Source organism: Danio rerio, chromosome 21 (genome assembly GCF_049306965.1).
Source record: "Danio rerio strain Tuebingen ecotype United States chromosome 21, GRCz12tu, whole genome shotgun sequence".
In the NCBI taxonomy this organism is placed as follows: domain Eukaryota; kingdom Metazoa; phylum Chordata; class Actinopteri; order Cypriniformes; family Danionidae; genus Danio; species Danio rerio.
The window spans coordinates 24,832,999-24,854,550 of record NC_133196.1 but is presented as its reverse complement, the minus strand read 5'-3'; the positions used below and the strand labels follow the sequence as shown (position 1 = coordinate 24,854,550).

The following is a 21,552-nucleotide window of genomic DNA, read 5'->3' as shown; positions in this document are numbered from 1 at the left end:
GCAACTTTTCAAATGTAGAATGAGACTTAGTTTTGTCCATAGGAATTGAATAAGATCATCATGGTTTGCTTTTGGTGGATCTCATGTGATTGGCATGTTGTCTGACTATCATATCAATAATAATAACCACAGTGATATCCACAAAATAACAACTGTCAACTTTGATTTCTTTTAAATTTCATATTTTCAATGGATAAATGGATTATTTTTAAGAATTTTGAATGTTTTTATTTATTTATTTATTCTGAAATGTCCATTGAAACTCACCAATCAAATATGTATGTCATATCTAACATGTTTTTGTACATACTGTTAAAACAATCCATATTTTATCACAATTATCCATATTTTGACATAACATACATCAACCAATCTATAAATCTGCCTAAAACAGGTCTCAACCTGATCACCATTGTGGGGCTGAAGCCAGAGACCACATATGAAGTCAAGATATCGGCCATCAACGGCAAGGGTGAAGGAGAGAGCAGCGCCCCAGAGAGCTTTAAAACCCAGCCTGTTCGTAAGTACCTCTCTCTTTCTGTCCTTCAATCTCTCAAACCCCCTTTCTTTACCCATCAACAACCTCACTCCTCCTCAGTGCAACAGCAGACCTCACTACCCACAATGCATCACTGCCCTGGACCCTGCTGGATCTCAACTCCCACGAGATGCATTGCTTGTCCTCTGCGTGTGCTTTTGTATTTTTATGTGGATGCGCGTATGTGTGTGTGGTCATTTATGTGTGTCCATTTGTTTTAAACAATGTCCTGAAGCCCATTGTATAGTGGGCCAGTTGTGCACAACAAAATGATATTTGAAGAGCAATCATAAGTCCACAACACAATGGAAACACCAGAATCAAACTCAATAAACTAAACTACAACACAATGAAATCAAGCAACTTTGTACCTAATTATTGAAACTCATAACTTTAAATAACTACATCTCTATATCATAAAAAGCTTACAGTGTGCCTCATCTCGCTCCATTTTGAACCAGCTAAATTCATTCATTGTTTTAAGTGTATACAGTGTAGTAAGTATTTAAGTAAATATCTTTGTTAATTATTATGAAATGTATTTTGTTTGAAGAATTGTTTTAACTATAATTCAAATTAATTGAAAAAAGGTTTTTTTAAGTAATGGTCACTAATTTTACATAACTTTAAAACGGAATCTGAAATATTCTCTGAAACATTGTGTTTCAGGTCTTAAATAATTTTTAACAGGTCTTAATTTTCATGTCCATGTAAAGCTATGCTATCAGGCTACCACCATTCATCTCAATAAAAGTTTAATAACTGTATTTACCAATATGATTTAATTATCTTCCTTGCAATAACATTTGATTTTAATGATTTTTTAAAATGTTTTAACTGGGCCATTAGAAAAAGATTCTTAGCGTTTAGCCTTGTGTAAGTCAGAAAGTTCTTTCATAATGGTCTTAAAAAATCTTAAATTTCACTTGAAACCTGTAGAAACCCTGATTCATAATTGTGAATTTGAATCTCCCATTTAAGACTATAGACAGGCCCGCAGCCAGCCTGGTAAAAGGGGTGGTTCCTTTTTCTCAAAAAGTGGACCTTTTTGGAGCTATATGCCTCATTTTCTAATTAATTATGAGGTTTAATGACATTTTATGCACAATTTTAAGTTGAATTAGATTGACAGATGGTCATCATAACCACACCATCATAATAATAATAATTTTTTGCCTTTCTTGTAAAAAAGTTAATTTGAAAATTCATGGATAACCACAATAGCCAAATTTGTGTTCAAATGAATTTTAATGTGGGCTGCTCTTGCTGCTTCACAACTTTTTATTGGTCATGTTTTGTTTTGTTTTAAAAATAAGATCCAAGATTTAGAATAAATGTTACTTGTGAAATGTTTTCTCTATTTAACATCAATACAGTAGTGAAAATGACGTCACTTACGTCAGATTGTATGTTTTTTGCACAGGTGTATGTTGGAATCATAAGATATTATAGTTTGCATTGGCCAAAATTGATTACCTGAAGTCTCACTGAAGCGACAGCCAACAGAGGATTCTGCTTGGTTTTAAAGCCTTTTTTGATTGATTATTTTCACTATTTATGATAGCATAGCAGTCAAAATAGAATAAAATTGTCATGAATGGGACAAATTCTGGACATTGTCAGTGGGGAGTGAGTCTTTCGAACTACCCAAAACCCTCCTGGCTATGAGCCTGATAGGCTAAAATTGCTATTATAATTTAAATATTACAACATAATATCTCATAGCCATGAATTTTTCAGAATTGTAATTTTAAACTTCAAAAGTGGTACTTTCTTCATAATTCCATCTCTATAAATCATGACTGTAACTTCATAACTAAAAATTATGTTCATATTTTCATGTTTATGAGTTATTTAGAATTAACATATTTTACAATTACCAATATTTTTCCACAGTTGGTCTGCGAAAACTGGACAAATATAGGCAATCATTTTGATATTTAGTTTTCACAGTGTCTTCCTGTGGAAAAGTAAAGCATCCAGGGTCTTAGCAAAGATAAATACGAGCATTTGCACATTTCCACAAATCAACTGTCCCCGAGTGGTCAGGACAATGTATGTTGTATATCTGGCTAATAAAACATATATTTGTTTATAGACTGTTGTGTTGTGTAGTTTCCATTAGGTTATGAACTTATGTTTGCTTTTCAATTCGTTGGGTTGTGTACTCCTGGCCCACTGTACATTGTGTCCCTGCAGCCTCTCACCTCAGCAGTGCTACGCAGTAACGTGGTGCTCCTTTCGTCCAGCCGGTGCCAGCATGTGCCAGGCAGCAGCTGTGTGTCGTGTCTACTGAGAGCCGTGTGCTCCGTTAAGTGTCTTCCGTGTTGATTGGGCACTCTTGTGTAGAGTAGATGATGAAACCCTCTTTAACCTCATATCCACCATCAGATCAGGATTAGGCTTTCGGAAATTGTAATAGCAATAATAAGATGTAATCTCTGTGATGTTTCGCATAGATATTATGCATTTTTGTAGCAGTATGCTGTGATATGTCGCAGCTGCTGATTATTCAAGATGGTATTTTTGAAGTTGGAATAAGACTAGTTGGATTGGTTTTGTGCTAAATATTCTGTTTTTGCCTTACATATATATAAAAAAACAGGTAATTTATTTATCATAATTGCAATTTATACCATTATTAGGATTAAAGCTCATAATTGTAGTCATTCAAGGTATAGAAATACTGCTTTTTGTGTTGTCATTTTAATAAAATAACAATGTTAGAATGAAGTATGCAGTGTCAGGGTACTATAATGTTAGGGTGATATTGTTATATGTTATGTTATTAAATTACAAATTTTTTTAATTTTAAATGACTGCCTCTGTAGTTCTGCTTTTAGATATCATAACTGTGACTATACATTCACCGGCCACTTTATTAGGTACACCTTACTACTATCGGGTTGGACCCCCTTTTGCCTTCAGAACTGCCTTAATCCTTTATGGCATAGATTCAAAAAGATACTGGAAATATTCCTCAAAGATTTTGGTCCATATTGACATGATAGCATCACGAAGTTGCTGCAAATTTGTCAGCTGCACATCCATGATGCGTATCTCCTGTTCCACCACATCCCAAATGTGCTCTATTGGATTAAGATCTGGTGACTGTGGAGGCCATTTGAGTACAGTGAACTCATTGTCGTGTTTAAGAAACCTGTCTGAGATGATTTGCGCTTTATGACATGGTAGCCGTCAGAAGATGGACAAGGTCAGCAACAATACTCATATGGGCTGTGACACGATGCTGAGAAGAGCCTAAAGTGTGACAAGAAATTATACCCTACACCATTACACCACCACCACCAGCCAGAACCGATGATTCATTGCTGGATGGATCCATGCTTTCTTGTTGTTGATGCAAAATTCTGACCCTACCATCTGAATGTCACAGCAGAATTTGAGACTCATCATTGTCCAATTTCGGTGAGCCAGAGCCAATTGTAGCCTCAATTTCCTGTTGTTAGCTGACAGGAGTTGCATCCAGTCTATTTTTCTCCTGCTTTAACCCATTCGCCTCAAGGTTGGTCGCGTTGTGTGTTCAGGGATGCTCTTCTGCATACATCGGTTGTAATGCGTGGTTATTTGAGTTACTGTTGCCTTTCTATTAGCTGGAACTAGTCTGGCCATTCTCCTCTGACCTTTGGCCTCAACAAGGCATTTGCACCCACAGAACTGCCGCTCACGGATATTTTATCTTTTTCAGGCCATTCTCTGTAAACCCTAGGGATGGTTCTGTATGAAATTCCCAGTAGATCAGTAGTTTCTGAAATACACAGACCAGCCCGTCTGGCACCAACAATCATGGCACATTCAAAGTTACTTAAATAACCTTTCTTCTTCATTTTGATGCTCAGTTTGAACTGCAGCAGATCACATTGACTATGTCTACATGCCTAAATCCATTGACTTACTGACATATGATTGGTTGATTAGGAATTTGCGTTAACGAGCAGTTGGACAGCTGTACCTAATAAAGTGGCCGGTTAGTGTATCTCAATTTTTTTAAATCTCATATAATGATGACTTATTTTACACAACTAAAGTCTCACTATTATGAATTTCTCATAACTCAATTTTATAACCTTGACTTTATATCTCAAATGTTAATGATACTATCTTAGAATTAGGATTATATTTTAAGAATTTTAAATTAATATCTCATTTTTGTGACTTAAATGTAATATTAAACCTAACTGTTGTGACTTTCTTAATATAACTTCAATATAGCTTTTTTTATATATAACTGGAAATTGTTATGTCAATTGTTATGTCTCACAGTTAAGACCCACAATTTTATTTTCAAAATTGAATAGTTTGTCAGTGTCATTTTCATTACCTTGTTTAACGTTATCCCAAAACTACCTGTTTTCATTTTTGCAGTCAGGTGTGAACAGGCTATGCAAACGTGAAGTGAGGATAAATCTGAGTTTGGTTTGCCGTGGTTGATTGCAGAGCTCTCTACATTAATGAAACATCATCCATATTTAGATTTCAGAATGTAGTTTTCAAAATTCCTACAAATCTACTGGTTTAATTACGGCATGTCACACAGAGCCGTTGACTCAGAATGTTCCTCTCAGAAGCAGATTAGAAAAGTCAGCTTGCAAGAAATGTGGGATGAGCAAAAACACAGCTCTGCTTTGATTATTCAATTTCCCATTGCACTCGCAAGGATTAAGTGACTAAAGTTTAAATTGCAGAAGTAGTCTTTTTCCTTGTCGCTTTATTAATCCAATTTATTGATCCAATTCAGTTGATCCATCTCAAAAGCACTTTGTAATAACATTTCAAAAAAGGGAGTTGCGCAGCCGGCAATAGGCTTGATCTCCATTTGAATACCCAGAAGCTTAGGGAATTTTACAGAAATAGGCAAAAAGCTAAAATAACACAAAACAGCTTGTTTATTCTCCTTTCGGGAGTACAAAAGCTCATGGCAGGAGTGAATTGCTTCATTGATGCTAGTCAGAGACTGTCTGACATGATTTTGTATCTTATTTTTCTCATCATGTTTCATCTTTGCTTCATCCTCCTGTTTTCACAGTCCCCACATTCTCTTTCTTGTCTGCACTCATTTCACAACTAATTGGGTCACCCAATTTTGCCATTTTGAGACATAACAAGCCATTCTCATAGTATATTCTGGTTAAATGTGAGTCAGCGAGGTGATTTTCTCTCCACTCTGTAAGATAAACCCCAAAATGGCAAGTTGTGTTGGCTCCCATCTTATTCATATCTGTTTTCATGTTCAATGTTTATTTATTTATTTATTTATTTATTGTTGTCTGTGTGATTCTCATCATGTTTTCCATCTTGTTTTGTTCTTCTGGACATCAGGCCTTCCTTTCAGAAGTAAGTGTTCCATCTCTCTGCTCTTTCTTTCACATTTCTGTTTGTTTTTCCCTTTGCTTCCATTTCAGCCATCGCAACACTCCTGCCAAATCTACCCGTAAGTCTTTAGTAAAGGTAGTAAAAGCTTGAATAGAAAACTAAAGACGCCATGAAATGGCTTGTGAGTGCAGTTTTCTTTCCTGTGTTTTAGAGAAAGTTGTGTGTGGCATAAAAAGGCTTCATCTCTTTTTAGATTTTTCAGTGATGAACCATGATTTTGACCTCTTCTCAAACAGTTTTTATAAGTTACAGAGACATGGCATTCTCCTTTTAGAGAACATTTTTGTTTGACAAAAATTAAGTCTTTTTCATATTTTCGTCCATTTTAGAACCCTTTTTAGACATTAGCATAAGGACATGGGCATATTTGCTTCTTTAATGTTTAAATTTGTTAATATTTTGTTACTCATTATGATAAATGACACTGCTGTGACCAACACAGACTCATTGTGATTATGTACCAACGTATACATTTCTGGAAAGTGTGAATTCTGAGAGGTTTCTGGGAGACAGAACAATACTGGAGATGGGTCTAAAATGCGGGAGACTCCCGGAAAAAAACGGGAGTGTTGGCAGGTATGGTTTGGCAATCACTAATCTATCACAATTAGTTGTTCATACAGTTCATACTTTATACTTCATACTTTATGGTACTTTATATATGTTAATGAACTTCTTTTTTAAATATTAACTTAAGTCCATTTATAGAATCTCTCATGTGCAAATGAAGTTAAACTTTATGTGGGAATTTTTTGCATAATTCCAAGAGCTTTGAAATTGGATTTGATTATAGCTTGTGCTTTAAAGAACCATGACGGCTCACATTATATCTGTTGCTGTACTTTTCAGATGGAATTTCATTCTGTTAGAAAAATGAGGATCAAAGTTTGCTATAAAATCATTTAGACTAGTCATATTTCTTTCCTTTCAGTCCTGGAGGCTCAATTTAGAAAATTGCTTTTTCTCCCCCCAAAAAAACCTACAGGATAAATTTGCTCAGTTATGCTACATGGAGCAATTAACAGTTAATTAATTGAATCAGGTGTGTTAGGTCATGGCTTAAAATTAAAATTTGTCTGGGCTCCTGAGGGTCTGTTGATTTAAAGCCACTGTTTAAACGTTCATACTAGCTAGCATGTTAGCAAAAAAAGATTGTTGTTGTTATGTATATTTCCCTCCAGTCATACTCCTTATAAAATTTAGCACAAAAATAAGCTGTTTATTTCACTGTTATAGGATTAGCGTGACCTCGTTTGCTATAATGTTTGTGTTTAATTCATTGTTTGTTTGAGGGGAATTGTTTTGCAGAAAGCAATTTTAAGTCAGTCGAACTGTAGAACGAATATTGTTTGTTTATGCAACGAAAAGCAAATAGCATCATAATGAAGCTGTTGCTAATTTTATTGACAGTATTTTCTTGTTGTGGCTCTCTATTGTTCTCATTATCCCTGACAGGGATCATTTGGCTGCAGAAGCTTACTCATGATAGTGGGTAAAAGAGAGATGACAGTGTATCTCGTAATAGTAGTGTGATAGGGTCATGTTCATACAAGATTGGAGCCATTGTCTGCTTTGAAATACATTTTCCGTCAATTTAAAGGGGTGATTGTTGGGACAATGATCCAGTGACTTCAATGACTCAAGGATCATTTATCAAATTTTACCTCACATTGTGTTACCAGCAGAATTATCAACACTTTTCATATCATGGCTACACACATCATATTATATAAAACTTGTCTGGTTTTCAAAGGAAATTAACCATTACTTGTGAGGAAGAAAAAAAATCCCACTAACAGCTGAAAATTTCAACAAGCGTTCGGTTCTACCTTTAAATATGAACAATCATTATCAAGTTGTTGTTTTAATTTCAAAAACAACAAGTCTTGCTAGATGTGTTGTAGATAATGAATCATAAAACAATAATTCACCCAAAAATGAAAATGCGCTCATCTTTTATTCATCCTTGTGTCTTTTTAAGCCTTTGTGCTGTTGTTTTCTCCATATCTCTGCTTAGAAAGCTTTGGCTGGTTTCCTTGTCTTTCTGTCTGGTCTCTTGGCTAGTTTAAGAGGGGTTTTGGCTCTTTTTTGAAGAGCTGGGAGAGCAGCTAGTCCAGCCTAGACTGGTTTAAGTGGATTTTTATTCTTTCAGCAAGTGGAACACAAAAGTATCTTCTTACTGATCTTTTCTGTGCCTTGACAATTTGTAGTAAACTCTTGTCCGAAAAGTTGAAATACTGTAAAATTTCCTTACATCACTTCAGATATGGTAGCTTACTTTAATTTAAATTTTTTTAAATACATTAAACCTGCAGGTTACATATCAGTGACATTAGTTTCTTGCATATATTTTGCATGTCTTTTATTACTAGTGTTTGTATTTTAAATGTTGTTTTGTAATCAGTTAGCAGTAATGGCTTTGGTATGTTAAGCTTTGGTTCATAGTTCATCCTTTTTGTTTTCCTTACTACATTTACTACAACTTCGTAACATTGCTACATTTGTTTTTGAAGTGTCATTTTTAGGGATATACTGTACAGAATTTTCAATATTTAGGAAAAATATTGGCCCAAAATGGCGTGTTGGGTTTTTGTCCAAAAGAACAAAAGTCCAAAAGAGTCTAAAACTTTTACCGCACCACAGTCGAAGTATTAAAAAAGGTCAGTATTGCGATCTCTGGATATTCTGTTCATGTACAATATCTACACTGTAAAAAAAATATATGATCAGTTAGTCCTGACAGCATGTCTTAAGTTATTAATGTTCTGAATTAATTTTATAAGTTAAGCAAGGTGTTTTAAGTAATTTTAACATAATATAAGTTCAAAGGATTTCATTTTTTTTTTCTATGGACAGTGTATGTATGAGCAAAGTTTGCTCAAATAGCATGGCAACATGACATTTCTATGGTATACGTATTCCTTTCTGTCATGGCAACACTGATAAAATGACACCTTCTTTAATGTTAGTAAAATGTGGTTATTGTATTGGTTTGTTTAGTTTAATCAGTTTAATTGAGGAAATTGAGTTTAAAAATTACAATTATTTTATACTATTTCATAAAAATAAAAAATATATATTCTTAAATATTTTGTTTTTTGTACAAGTTCATCCACATTGAAATCCAAGTCCAAGCGAAAGTAATTGTTTTGCAAATTGACCAACTAGAAAAATATACTAGGAACATTTAACCTGATATGGGAAAAAAAAGACTTGAGTTGTCTTTTTATTTACGTTAAGAACATTTTTCCTAGATTATTGTTTGCAAAAAAACTCACTGTCGCAGCATTTTACAGTAATTAGTTATTACGATTTTGTCTCCGCTACTAGGGTCAATGGTTTACAAGTTCATCCACATTTTCAGGTTTTGCTGTCAGCCGAGAATTTTCATTTCAGTGCGTCTCTAGTTGTTTTTAATCAGTAAGACAAGCAGTTAGATTTTTCGAATAGGTCAATTAGCAAAACCATTACTTTCACTGGTCTTTAGAACCCTGCAGGTTTGATATCATTTATACATTAATTTTTTTTTCCGGCTTATAGTCCCTTTATTAATAAGGGGTTGCCACAGTAGAATGAATTGGCAACTTATCCAGCACATGTTTTACGCACCGGATGCCCCTCCAGCTGCAACCCATCACTGGGAAACATACATATACTACTGAAATTGTTTGTTAGCTTACTCAATTTACCTGAACCACATGTCGATGGACTGTGGGGTAAACTGGAGCACCTAGAGGAAACCCACGTGAACGTGGGGAGAAAATGCAAACTCCTCACAGAAATACCAAACTGACCCAGCCAAGGCTCGAACCAGCGACCTTCTTGCTGTGAGGCGACAGCGCTACCTACTGCGCCACCGCATCGGCAGGTTTAATATCTTTTGACCAAAAGTTATATCTTTATCTATTATTTAGATTTGACACATGCATAGTTGCATGAATGGTTTGACATATAAAATGACATAATTCCTCTCTTTTTCAAATATAAAAAGCTTCAATTAAATTGGAACTCACTTTATCTCACTTTAATGGAGCCTTCAAAAATGATAGACTGGTCAGTATTTACTGCCAGCATTAAAATGATTTCAAATTGGTTCCTTTTGTGTTTCACGTACAAATATAAGCATTCATTCAATGACATTAAGGTCCAAATTGTATTTATGTCAAAAGATTGACTACATCTAATATAAAGCAACATCATGCCTGCAGTGAGTGACATGGTGTGACGTAGATGGAGCTTCAAGTGAGATGTACAGTACGGTAGTGTCAGAGATTTATCACCAGAGGCTGTCCTGCAGTCTCAGCCAATAGACTGCCCAGAGGACAAGCACACAAAACACATTATTGCCAGTATCTCGACCCAGACTTTCTCTCTTCCGGGATTCGTGCCTCTGGCTTCCGAAGCCTGTAGAAATTGTAAAAGAGCACTATATAATTCACATTACTGCGGTATGTGCTTCAGGGAGCGGCGACTGAAAGCCAGAAAACTCTCTCTCTCTCTCTCTTTCTCTCTCACTGTCCATTTTTTTGTGCTATGAGCCTGAGTGGAGAGGCTGGGATTGTGTATTGCGATGGAGAGATGACAAAGCTTGCTAGGCCCATCACGTAAGCGATAGAGGCAGGAGTGATGGACACCTTTGGGAGTTTTCTGATGGATAATGCCACCTCTGCAGCTCTACCGCAGTATAGGGTCAGCTCGGGTGACAGCTCAAATATTCACAGCGACAAATAGGGAGTCTTTCCGAGTCTCTGTGCCAGGTTTTCTGATTGCTAGCTTGTGTGCGGAGGGTCAGTTCACTCCCAGAGGGCAGGCATACTCCTCTGACAGAGTCTCCTTTGATATGAATGTGATCGACGCAGAACGTGAAGGATCACAGAGCATCGCTGGGGGACTATGCATATGGAGACCTGCAATGGAAACAGCCTCTGATTTGGAAATTGTAGATTGTGTAATGTTGAAGGAGGTCAGTTCGGGACCACATGCTAAAGTCAAATGAACATTTAACCTGATATGTGAGAAAAAGGTTTTTTCTAAGAACGTTTCTTCTAGTTTATTGTATGAAGAAGCATCACTGTTGCTGCAATTTACACTATTTTTTTTCATTATACATTTATTCATTTATTAAGTTATTAAGTTTATTTATCTTTTTTTTTTATCTGCTACTAGGGTCAATTACTGCATCCCAAATGACACACTATACTGTAGACTATGCTCTTATCCACTTTGTACTTATGCGCTTACACACTCAACAGCATAGTATATGTATGTAGTGTCATCTCAAATGGAACACTAATGGGGTTTTTTACTTAGAGGAAATTCAAACCATTTCCTAGATGAAAATTGACGGTTGCCAAATTAGTAAAATAAATGACCAAACTACCAAAGAATACTTCCATGAGTATAACCGCGTTGACCATCAGGAGGCGGTATAATAACTTCCTTGTAGGCAAATTTTGCTTTCGCAATCCAAAATAAGTAAGGTAATCCAACATCAGCGCCCCTTCCACTATGTGAGCAAAGCAGTGGCTGATGAGTTTGTGAACTGTCCAACATTCCACACTTTATTTTAGCGATTGAATAAGTGCATCATCCGGGTATTTAAAGTGCACATATTTTTTTCAGTGTAAATACACTGATTTATTTTTAATCTATTTTATTAAAGATCATTTAATATTTTTAATGATGAGATAATTCTTTAGTAAAAGTATTTGTTATACTAACACTATGCTATAATTGGTTAGCAGTTCTTTTTATAGACTTTTTGTTTTTATTTGAACTTTTTGTCTATATTACCAGCATTTTTGTCTTGTTATTTGAGGTCAGTTATATTTTTTATCAAGTTTTTTTTTTTTTTTTTTTTAACCCTCAATACTAGCGTTTCTGATTTGTTATTATGGCGTACATGAGAGATGTTACTTATTATGGTGTACATGTTACATATTTGGTGTTTTGTAAATGAATACCACCCAATATCAACATTTCTGACAGTAGAATACATTTCTGGTCATTCAGCCCAAATATTGAAAATTTAAACTCATTAATATAATATAATATAATATAATATAATATAATATAATATAATATAATATAATATAATCTAATATAATATAATATAATATAATACATACATACATACATACATACATACATACATACATACATACATGCATACATGAACGTTATATCAATAATATTAATAGTCCTATTACTTTTGTAAAGTTGTTTTACAGCACTCACAATCATTTAAATAGTAAATATGTATCAATACCATAAATATTTTAGCACCAATTTACTATCGTTGTTTTATTATAATATATAGTCTAATAATCCTTTAAATATTGTGTAAAAAGGTCACTTTTTTACACACTCACTATCAACAAACTATTAACTATGACATTTGCCTCAAGGGACTCCTAATTTGTTGCTTATTAATAGTTATTTAGGGTGTAGTTAGGTTAAGCTATTAGGATTAGTAATGCAGATTAAGTTCATGCAGAACATGTACTATAAGTACTAATAAACCAATACAGGCTTTTTGAGAATGTGTCCAGGGCTACATTTTTGAGAGCCGTGAAATATGTGCTCCGGGCTACTTTTGGCTGTGTTTTGTGTGCAAAACAAATGCTATGAGGAGGTATGATGCTGCCAATAACTGCTGTTACATTCCATGCAACCGCTTACTGCTTATGTCAGCACGGATGGCTTTTCCAGTGTGGCCAGTTTGCTCGATAGCTCACCACATACAATATAAGACTTGGAATGTGGAGTGATGTGAAATCATGGTAAAAGCAAGGGCCTGTGATTTATTCTTCTAGTTTGCCTTTGAAAACACGATTGTTCGGGTTTATTCAATTGAAGTTACTTACAATGATTATTATTTCAAACCATTTTTACAAAAGGTGAGGGAACGTTTAGGGAATGGGTGTGTGGGTCACTCGATAACAAGCTTATATATACTCATAAAAAGACGATCGGCTTTCTTCATGGACACATGCAAGAAGGATGTTGAGATTCACAGAAAGGTACACAGTGACCTCTTGTGTATTTATAACAAATAGCACACAAGAAAACATATCACATGTAAAATATTTGAGAATAACAAAAATGCACATGGCCGCCTTTTCTGCGTTTGTCAAAAGAAAAAGTGCAAGCAGGCGTATGCCCGGGCAAATATTTTGCAGTTCCAATAAATGTAGCTCTGGGCATGCATCTCCAATGAGCCTGAGTTGAAATAAACAGCCAATGTCTTCATAATAGGAAGGTAATGAGCCACTAGTTTATAGTGAGAACTGGCACCTAAACTAATGGGTTAATAGGTCCCCTCCAAAAACTAAAACAATTACAGTAGAATCTGGTTCTTTTATATCCATTCTATACATCAAGCACAAAACTTCTCTGAGACCCAAACTTTTTGAATAACACTTGATACAGTGAGAATGTGGCACTGAAAGCAGACTATAAAACAGTTGACGTAGCAGTTCGTCAGATTGTGCTCAGTTATTTAGCACCCCTGAGAGATGATTTAAACCAGGTCTATTGCCCGCCACATCTGGTGGCTCTCAGTGCTTTCTGTGCTTCAGTGCCAGTGAACACAGCTCTCAGACCAGCGACCCGGCAGATGGTCTGCATCCTCAGGTGGAGCGCTGGAGCACTTTAATTGTGATCACTACTGCAATGGCATTAACAACCTCTTCATTCCCCTCGACATGAAACACTTATGATATGATAATCCTTATTATTCTGCAGAGCAATTTTCTTCTCTGTCTGAGACGCAGTGTGTGCTTTGAACTCGGCCTCTGCTCTGATATCTACAAAACACTACACAATGTAGCTGGCCCTCAGCGTTCAGCAGTCAGTTCACTTCCATTTTTGCATGTATTTCAGCATGTATTTCAGCAGAGCTGTTGATTAAAATGTAGATCACAGTAGTGTTTTGTCAGATCAATAAGCCTGCTGTGATTAGTCCTTTGTGTGTTAAAACACTGGAAATCAGGGAGAAGAAAGGTTTGGGCTCTGTAATATTGTTTCGAAGCTTAAATAATTTTGTGAAATTTTTTTTTTCCTTCATTTTAGTTATTAGCAGTGTGGCGTTAAAGCAATCGAACAAAAACATGTCGTTCTAAGCCAGTTTTACATTTTTCTGCATAAATGGAGCCATTTTGTCATCATTTCCAGTTTTTTAATAATATGTGATGGCTTTGTGTCATGAACAGGCCATTTTTAATCTTACTAATATACTCATAAAATAAATTATATGCTTAAAATTGTACCTCCAGCTAAACTTTAATTGTCATGTTGATAAAATAAGTGATTTATGAATCTTTTAATTAAATCTTTTAGTTATTTTATGTGTAAGTGGGGAACTTAAGTGGGGAACTTACTTTTTTATTAATAGTTTGAATATTTTTGTGTTCATTTTGAATATAGTTAAATGATTTTTAGATGACTGTATATTGTTTATTAAATATTGCAAATATCTATTTGACAACAAACTGATTTTTTTTTGTGTGTGTGTGTGTGTGTGTGTGTGTGTGTGTGTGTGTGTGTGTGTGTGTGTGTGTGTGTGTGTGTGTGTGTGTGTGTGTGTGTGTGTGTGTGTGTGTGTGTGTGTGTGTGTGTGTGTGTGTGTGTATATGATGTTTAACAGAGCAAGGTAATTATCACAGTATGTCTAATAATATTTTTTTCTTCTGGAGAAAGTCTTATTTGTTTTACTTTGGCTAGAATAAAAGCAGTTTTTATTTTTATTTTTCCAATAGTCTACAGAAAAAAACATTGTTATATAATAACTTGTCTAATTACCCTAACCTGCCTAGTTAACCTAATTAACCTTGTTAAGCCTTTAAATGTCACTTTAAGCTGTATAGAAGTGTCTTGAAAAGATCTAGTAAAATTTTAATTTCTGTCATCATGGCAAAGATAAAATCAGTCATTAGAAATAAGTTATTAAAACTAAATTTGGGGAAAAAAAATAAACAGAAGGGCCAATAATTCTGACCTCAACTGTGTGCATATTCCATGTATACAGTATATATATTTATATACTAACTGTATACCTAATATTTTCTATTTGCATAGACTGCATCAGATTGTGCATCCAATGTGCATGTACAACTGAATGGAGTATTCTTATAGTTCAGTGTTATAAGCCTTTTAGCAACTATTAAACAGAACGTGATGCATTTGCCTGAAGATGACAAGGAAACATGTGTAGGGTTAAGACAGTTGTAACCCAACGATTGTAAAACCCAAGCCCTGTGTTAAGTAATGCTACTAGGGGGCATGACTCAATGTCTAAAAGAAAACATTCTAAAATACATTTAAAAACGTATGCTCAAAAAGTGCTTAGTGCTGGACAAAGCCAGAAAGTGTGAAAAAGAGTGTCTGGAGCTTGTTGAAGTTGTTTACAAATTGGATCAAAACCAGGGTCAAATTAGATAATATTTTTGCCTTAGTCCAATGAGATCTGGTGATTTTTAAGTGGCAAAAAGTTGCATAAGCTTTCAAGATACACCGTATGATTTCTAAAGTCTTTTTTTTCATGTAAATTGATAAGTCTATTTTTTTTGTTTATGAAATATTACTAACTAAATAATTATTTAGATATTTTAATTGAACCATTGTGTTCTATTCTTAAACTCTGTGAATCAATGATTTTATCAGAGTACCAACTCACTTGTTAACAAAACTGGATTTTGTTCATTGTGTAAATGAAATGGAGTTGAACTGAAATAGATTATAGTTCACATTTTACAGTATATGGCCTTTTCATAAGGCTTTTGTTTTCATTTTACCATTGTTTTGTCACCTTCAAAGCTAAAAAGAGCAACTGGTACCCTATTATCTAAACATATCCATTTATGTTTCACAAAAGGAAGAAAGAAATGATTCGTACGACTTGAATCAACACATGGTTGAGTACATGATGACAGCACTTTCAAACCTGCCTGTAATCCTCCAACAACACGCTTTGCGACACTTTGTTAACACTTCAGGCTCTTTTTGTCACCAAGTATCTCCGATTCTGAATGAAACCAATTAAAAGACTGCAACTCTTACACTTTTTAGTCAAACAGTCTTTGAAACTGTCATCTGTCAGACACTTGGTGCACAAACACACACACACACACACACACACACTGCGCCTAATTGCGCCAAGCTTAAAGGAGGAAACAAGGCATATTTCCCCATCATATCATTACCTTCCACTCAAAGTACTTACCGTTTAACCGAGACTCAGGGTTCAGCTCAATGAAAGCCTGCCTTCTCTCTCAGATTAGATAGATGAGGGTATATTGTGGCTGATGGTGTCTGAGTCACTGGCACTAATGCACTTCCAGGAAAATATCAGCAATTGAATAAAGCAGTGTCCTTGCGACTTTAGACGTCTATACTGTCGTGGTTTCAGCTCCACCGACTGTGACATTTAAATACAGGTTATTATGTGCGGTTTGGGTCCCGGTTGTACGTGGAATGCTATAAGCTGTCGACATAAATGCTAAATTGTTTGTACGTGCTCCAGAAGTGGCTGTTCTCTGAAATGTTGTTTGGCTGGCTTGGAGAGATTTGTGTTATCAGTGTGTTCTTTACACTTGAGTTAAGTTGGAGTGTAGTGCTGCTGTTTTAGAAAGTGTGTAAAATTTGGTTTTCAGTGCCATAGAACTGGGCAGTTTGACTAATCAAAACAGTGACTATGTTTACATGGACATCAGTAATCTAATGGTTTGCCTTAATCTGAATATGACAATAATATGATTAAGGTGTTTACATGAGTTGCTTTTTGAATGTTCCTTTCATGATACTGTTTTACATGTTATAGCACATAATTCGATTAACATTGTTGCATCACCGCACTATCCACGTTTCTTCCACAGCTTCATGTAATTCAACTTTAACTGCAGTTTGACACTTTCACGTTCATTCAGAAACATTTCATGCTTGCCTCCAATGACAAACGAGATATTGGATGTGAGTATGAACTGCTGGAAGAGTGTTGTTTTATTGGTACTACATGCCGTATAGGAAAAAAGTCTTCAACATTTCTCAATGCAGGTGTCTGTGGTCCTTCTCTGACTCTGTAGGTGCAGAGAATATTGTCAAACAGCAGAGTGTGTAAAGACTATACTGTCTCAAATGTTGTGATAATCCTTCATGACGGTAATAGTTTAAGGTGTTTACATGTCTGTACCACAGGTCAATAATGTGACTGAATCATCCTCCACATGTCTTAATTTGATTTCTGTTTAGTTCGATTATGACTTTAGACAGATTAAGGTATTCAAACTGTTCTGTTTTCATGGTGGACTCTAATCAGAGTATTGTGTTTATCAGATTAAAATTATTAAATTATTGATGTCCTTGTAAACGTACTCATTGTCTTCAGAAGTAGTTGTTTGTTTTGTTTTTTTATTCCAATGTGCCTCTACAATGTAAATATTTGGCATCTGTAGGATTTTTTTTTAAATTAGATCTCTCCAAGATTGCATTTATTTGGTCAAAATAATAATAATAATAATAATAATAATAATAATAATAATAATAAATAGAATATTCAATTTTAAAATGCAATTTACTACTTTGATGACAAAGCTGAAGTTTACCAATCATATTTCCAGGGTTACTGTAAGAGTGGCATGATCCTTCAGACATTTTCTAATATGCTGATTAGACACCAAAAATAGAATTACTTATTATAACCAAGGTTGCTTTTTTCTTTTCTTTTTTTTTAATGTAATGCATTTCTATTTATTTTATTTATTTATTTATTTTATACTATTTGATGAGTAAATAAGGGTATTGAAGGTAATCTCTTTGTTAACACTTAAAGTATGTGTCATTGCAAAATAAAAGTATTCATATTAATAGTTATGTATAAATAAATCATTGACCCTGAGCATTCATAGTTCATCTCAGCAAGTCATTTCCTCAAAACACTTCTAAACCAACAGTGGGTTATTTTTTATTTAATATTTTATAGTTATAAGTTATAAGTCATGTTATGTATTCCAGTGCTCTTTTTAGCATTTAGTTAAATTTTATTGAGCTTATTCTTCATGTAAGTAGAGGCGCAGTCTTTGGAATCTTTTTGGTTCGAGACTTCCGGTATTATTGACTTTCAATATATTTTTTGACATTAAAAACAGCTTGTTTTGCTGCTTGATGCTACAAACTGGTATTTTCTAATTGTATTATTTTTCTTTTTTATGTGTAGTCATGAACAGACTTGTTTGCAGAGCAAGTAGACCGCTTTCTGCCGTTAATTATTCCTAGTCATTTCTCCGACTGGATCTGATGTTCTAAAACAATCACAAAAATGAGCACTTCTGTATTGCTGAAAAAGGTCAATAGGATTAAAATGACAGAATAATTAAAAGTAAAATTGTGCACACAAACAGAAAAAAGAACAAAAGAAAAGACTCATTTCCACATATAGTGTATTTGCCCAAACTGCATATGTTTGAGTTGCAAGCACTTCGCCTGGACTGTTGAATGTTCCTATGGTGTGATGTACATTAGCTATGCAACAGTGGCTTTACCGAGTCTATGAGTGTTGCACAATGGAAGCACATCTCACCATGTTTTCACCATTTTCCAGTGTCTCCAGAGACTCCAACTTCCATTCCTCCAACCACTGCCGACATTAGTGAGTATATGCCGACTGTGTGCAGTGTTGTTTGCCACTCGCCTCACCTAGACCATTGTTCCTGAAGTCAACACCGCTGGCGTTCACAGTAGAGCGAAAGCATACGTCTGTGATAGAGAAGAGAGATTGTGTAGATGTTAGCGAGGGAATTGAGACACCGAGTTTGTGCTCATGATCCTCAAGTCTCTGTAGAAAACCATCACTAACATCCGCTTGTAGAGCAGTTCACCTGTCTAACGTGTCACTGCATGGTAGACGTATTGGAGTATGAAATGTTTTGTTGTGCAGATGGTTATTGCTTTATAAACTCATGATGTGTGCTGATTTTTGTAAGCGATTGGGTGTGTTGTCGAAACAGCATGACACACACAGTTTCCCTGTCGTGCACTATGAGACATTAATGAGATGTGTTGCATACTGTCTTGACTGTGGAAACTAATGGAGCTGTCTTCACCACATTAAGACAAATTGTCAACATTAGTATGAAACCCAGACTCATTGGAAAAATATGCCATTCCTGCTATAGTTGCACTTTTTTAACAGTTTTACACATACATTTAACGATATTAATTAATTTATTTAATTATTTGTAAATTGTGTTTTTTATTAAGAACGTGTGTTTGAAGGCAATAAAAGGACATATTCATTGGCATTAAAATAAATTTACTAAACATATACACAGGAGCCTGAGCAAAAATGCTAATTTTAGAAGAACTCTATGTATAAACCGATGAATAATTATTAAAATATTTAATCTTTGATGGGGATGTTAGCTGTTGATTTGCGTTACAGTGCAGGGATTAGAGCTGCTGGATTTACTGCATGTTAATTCATCAACCACTCCTGAAATACATAAAAACAAGTGTTTGTTTAACTGGGACGTTAAAAGAGTAAGAATGTGTCTCTAATGTGAATAAAACATCCATCCACCCACTCTCCAAATAACTTTCTGTCAATATCTAATACCCTATTATAATGAAGGCAAAAATGCTGTGTAAAAAAAAGACAACTTTCTTAGACGCTGCCTTGTATTTTACAAACTTTAAACAAGGGCTGAACAATATTTCAGTTGAGCATCGATATAGCAATGTGTGTATCCGCAATAGTCACATCGCAGGATTAGATTATTTATTAAACATTTTAAAATATATATTATTTAAGATTATTGTATAAAATTATTCATACAATGTTGATCATGTTATTTTACATTTGATTTATCAATTTCTGTAGTTCAATACTATTAGACTCCCTAGAAAACCATAAAGCACTATTTATTTCATTTTTATTTTTGCTCAATAATTTTAAATATGCTTGTAATATATAATTTTTATGCAGATGCACTGCACTAAAACGGCTTTATCAGCCCAGTTGATCTAATTAATGAAATCTTTCTAATTAGATCTGATCAAATAATCTGGTGAAATTATATTCATATCGCAATGTAAATCGCAGCAAAACAAAATATCACAATGTCAGATTTTAACAATAGCATGCAGCCCTACTTCAAACGTTTGTGGTTCTTTGCTAGTGTTAGTGTATTCCAGTGTATTCTGAAACTGAAAATCATTGTTTTATACAATTTTTAACTGGAATAAACAATAGTGACTTTTCTGGATATGTACACAAATTATGATTACAGGCATCAATTAATAGCAATTCACTTTCATATTCGTATTCTGTGCTCAAATTATCTCCTCAAAACTCTTTCACATAGTGAATGATTTTTAATGAACATTTGCATCACAAATCTATCTCTGTATACTATATATGGCTTTCCTACATATGTGGCCAATAAAATCATAAAAGCATTTTTTACCTTTTTCCGCCTCATTTTGTTCTGTGGATAGCCATCTCATGCTGTCAAACTCTCCTTGGAATTGAAATGAACTCTACTGTACAGATTACAAGGTTACATACAAAACTGTAATTATTTTGTTGCTCCAAATTTTAAACCTTGTTTTAAAATATGCAGGCTTACATTTAAACCATTTTTGATCATTAATTTATTTTATATTTAAGATAGATAAACTTTAAGATTTACTATTATAAATAAAAAAGAAAATTAAAGCGCACTGAGTCGTCAGATTGAGGGTTGTGGCAGCCTTTAGTAAACTTGCGTTTGCTATGGAATCTGTGAATCTGTGACTTATATCTGTGTTTCTCAGCATACAATACTGTATGTGCCTCTCGTTTCTTGTGGCGACTCCATACGCATGCTAAACGACGATCGAACAGACAGTGCTCCACTGTTATGCACAGAGGTGGTCACCAGAGGTGGGACCAAGTCATTGTTTGGCAAGTCACAAGTAAGTCTCAATTCATTGCCCTCAAGTCCCGAGTCAAGTCCCGAGTCAAGACAGGCAAGTCCCGAGTCAAGTCCCAAGTCAAAGGCAACAAGTCTCAAGTCAAGTCCAAAGTCCTATAGTTTGATTTTCGAGTCTTTTCGAGTCTTTTTAACAGAAAAATAAAATTTAAACAGATTATGTATGGCTGTAAGATCTGTATTTATTAAACAAATCTTTTTTTTAATGAAAGAACATTGCTTAGATATATAAAGATACAAATGTAATTTTCTGAAAAAGTGCTAAACAGTCCTGCGTCTCGTCTACACAGCCTATTGCACAAGAATGAGTTCCACCAAAAAAAGAGTCCATTTTGCCTCACATCACACAGAAATTGCAGATCTACTGCTGTCTAATTCATTAAGTTTATTTGTGCTATGTTATGTCTTCAGTGATCAACTTGTGATTAACTAAAACTACATAAACAACCTCAATGAGGCAGCAGTAGACCAACAACTCCTGTATGCTGCAAAGTAAAATTAAGTGAACTTGGTATTTTGTCAATTGAATCTCGTGTGTGCTGAAGAGATTGAGATGCAAATCTGTCTAGCAGCAATGTAAAATGGTAGCACATATTCTAAATGAAGTAGGCTACTTCATACAAACAATAACGTTGTTTTCTTCACATAACAATG

General features: G+C 34.7%; 1 protein-coding gene across 14 annotated transcripts in view; it reads left to right on the top strand.

Moving 5' to 3' along the window:
- Positions 1-21,552, top strand: part of ncam1a (neural cell adhesion molecule 1a) — a 414,266-nt gene that overhangs the window by 338,364 nt on the left and 54,350 nt on the right. For 7 of the 14 annotated variants that reach the window (XM_005161139.5, XM_073934239.1, XM_005161138.5 and 4 more), the window contains one exon: positions 395-520. In XM_005161139.5, the coding sequence (XP_005161196.1) occupies positions 395-520 (126 nt within the window). Of the gene's footprint in view, positions 1-394; positions 521-5,878; positions 5,894-18,527; positions 18,656-21,552 lie in introns of those variants that run through there. The other 7 variants (XM_068215774.1, XM_068215775.1, XM_068215773.1 and 4 more) reach the window with 3 other exon arrangements.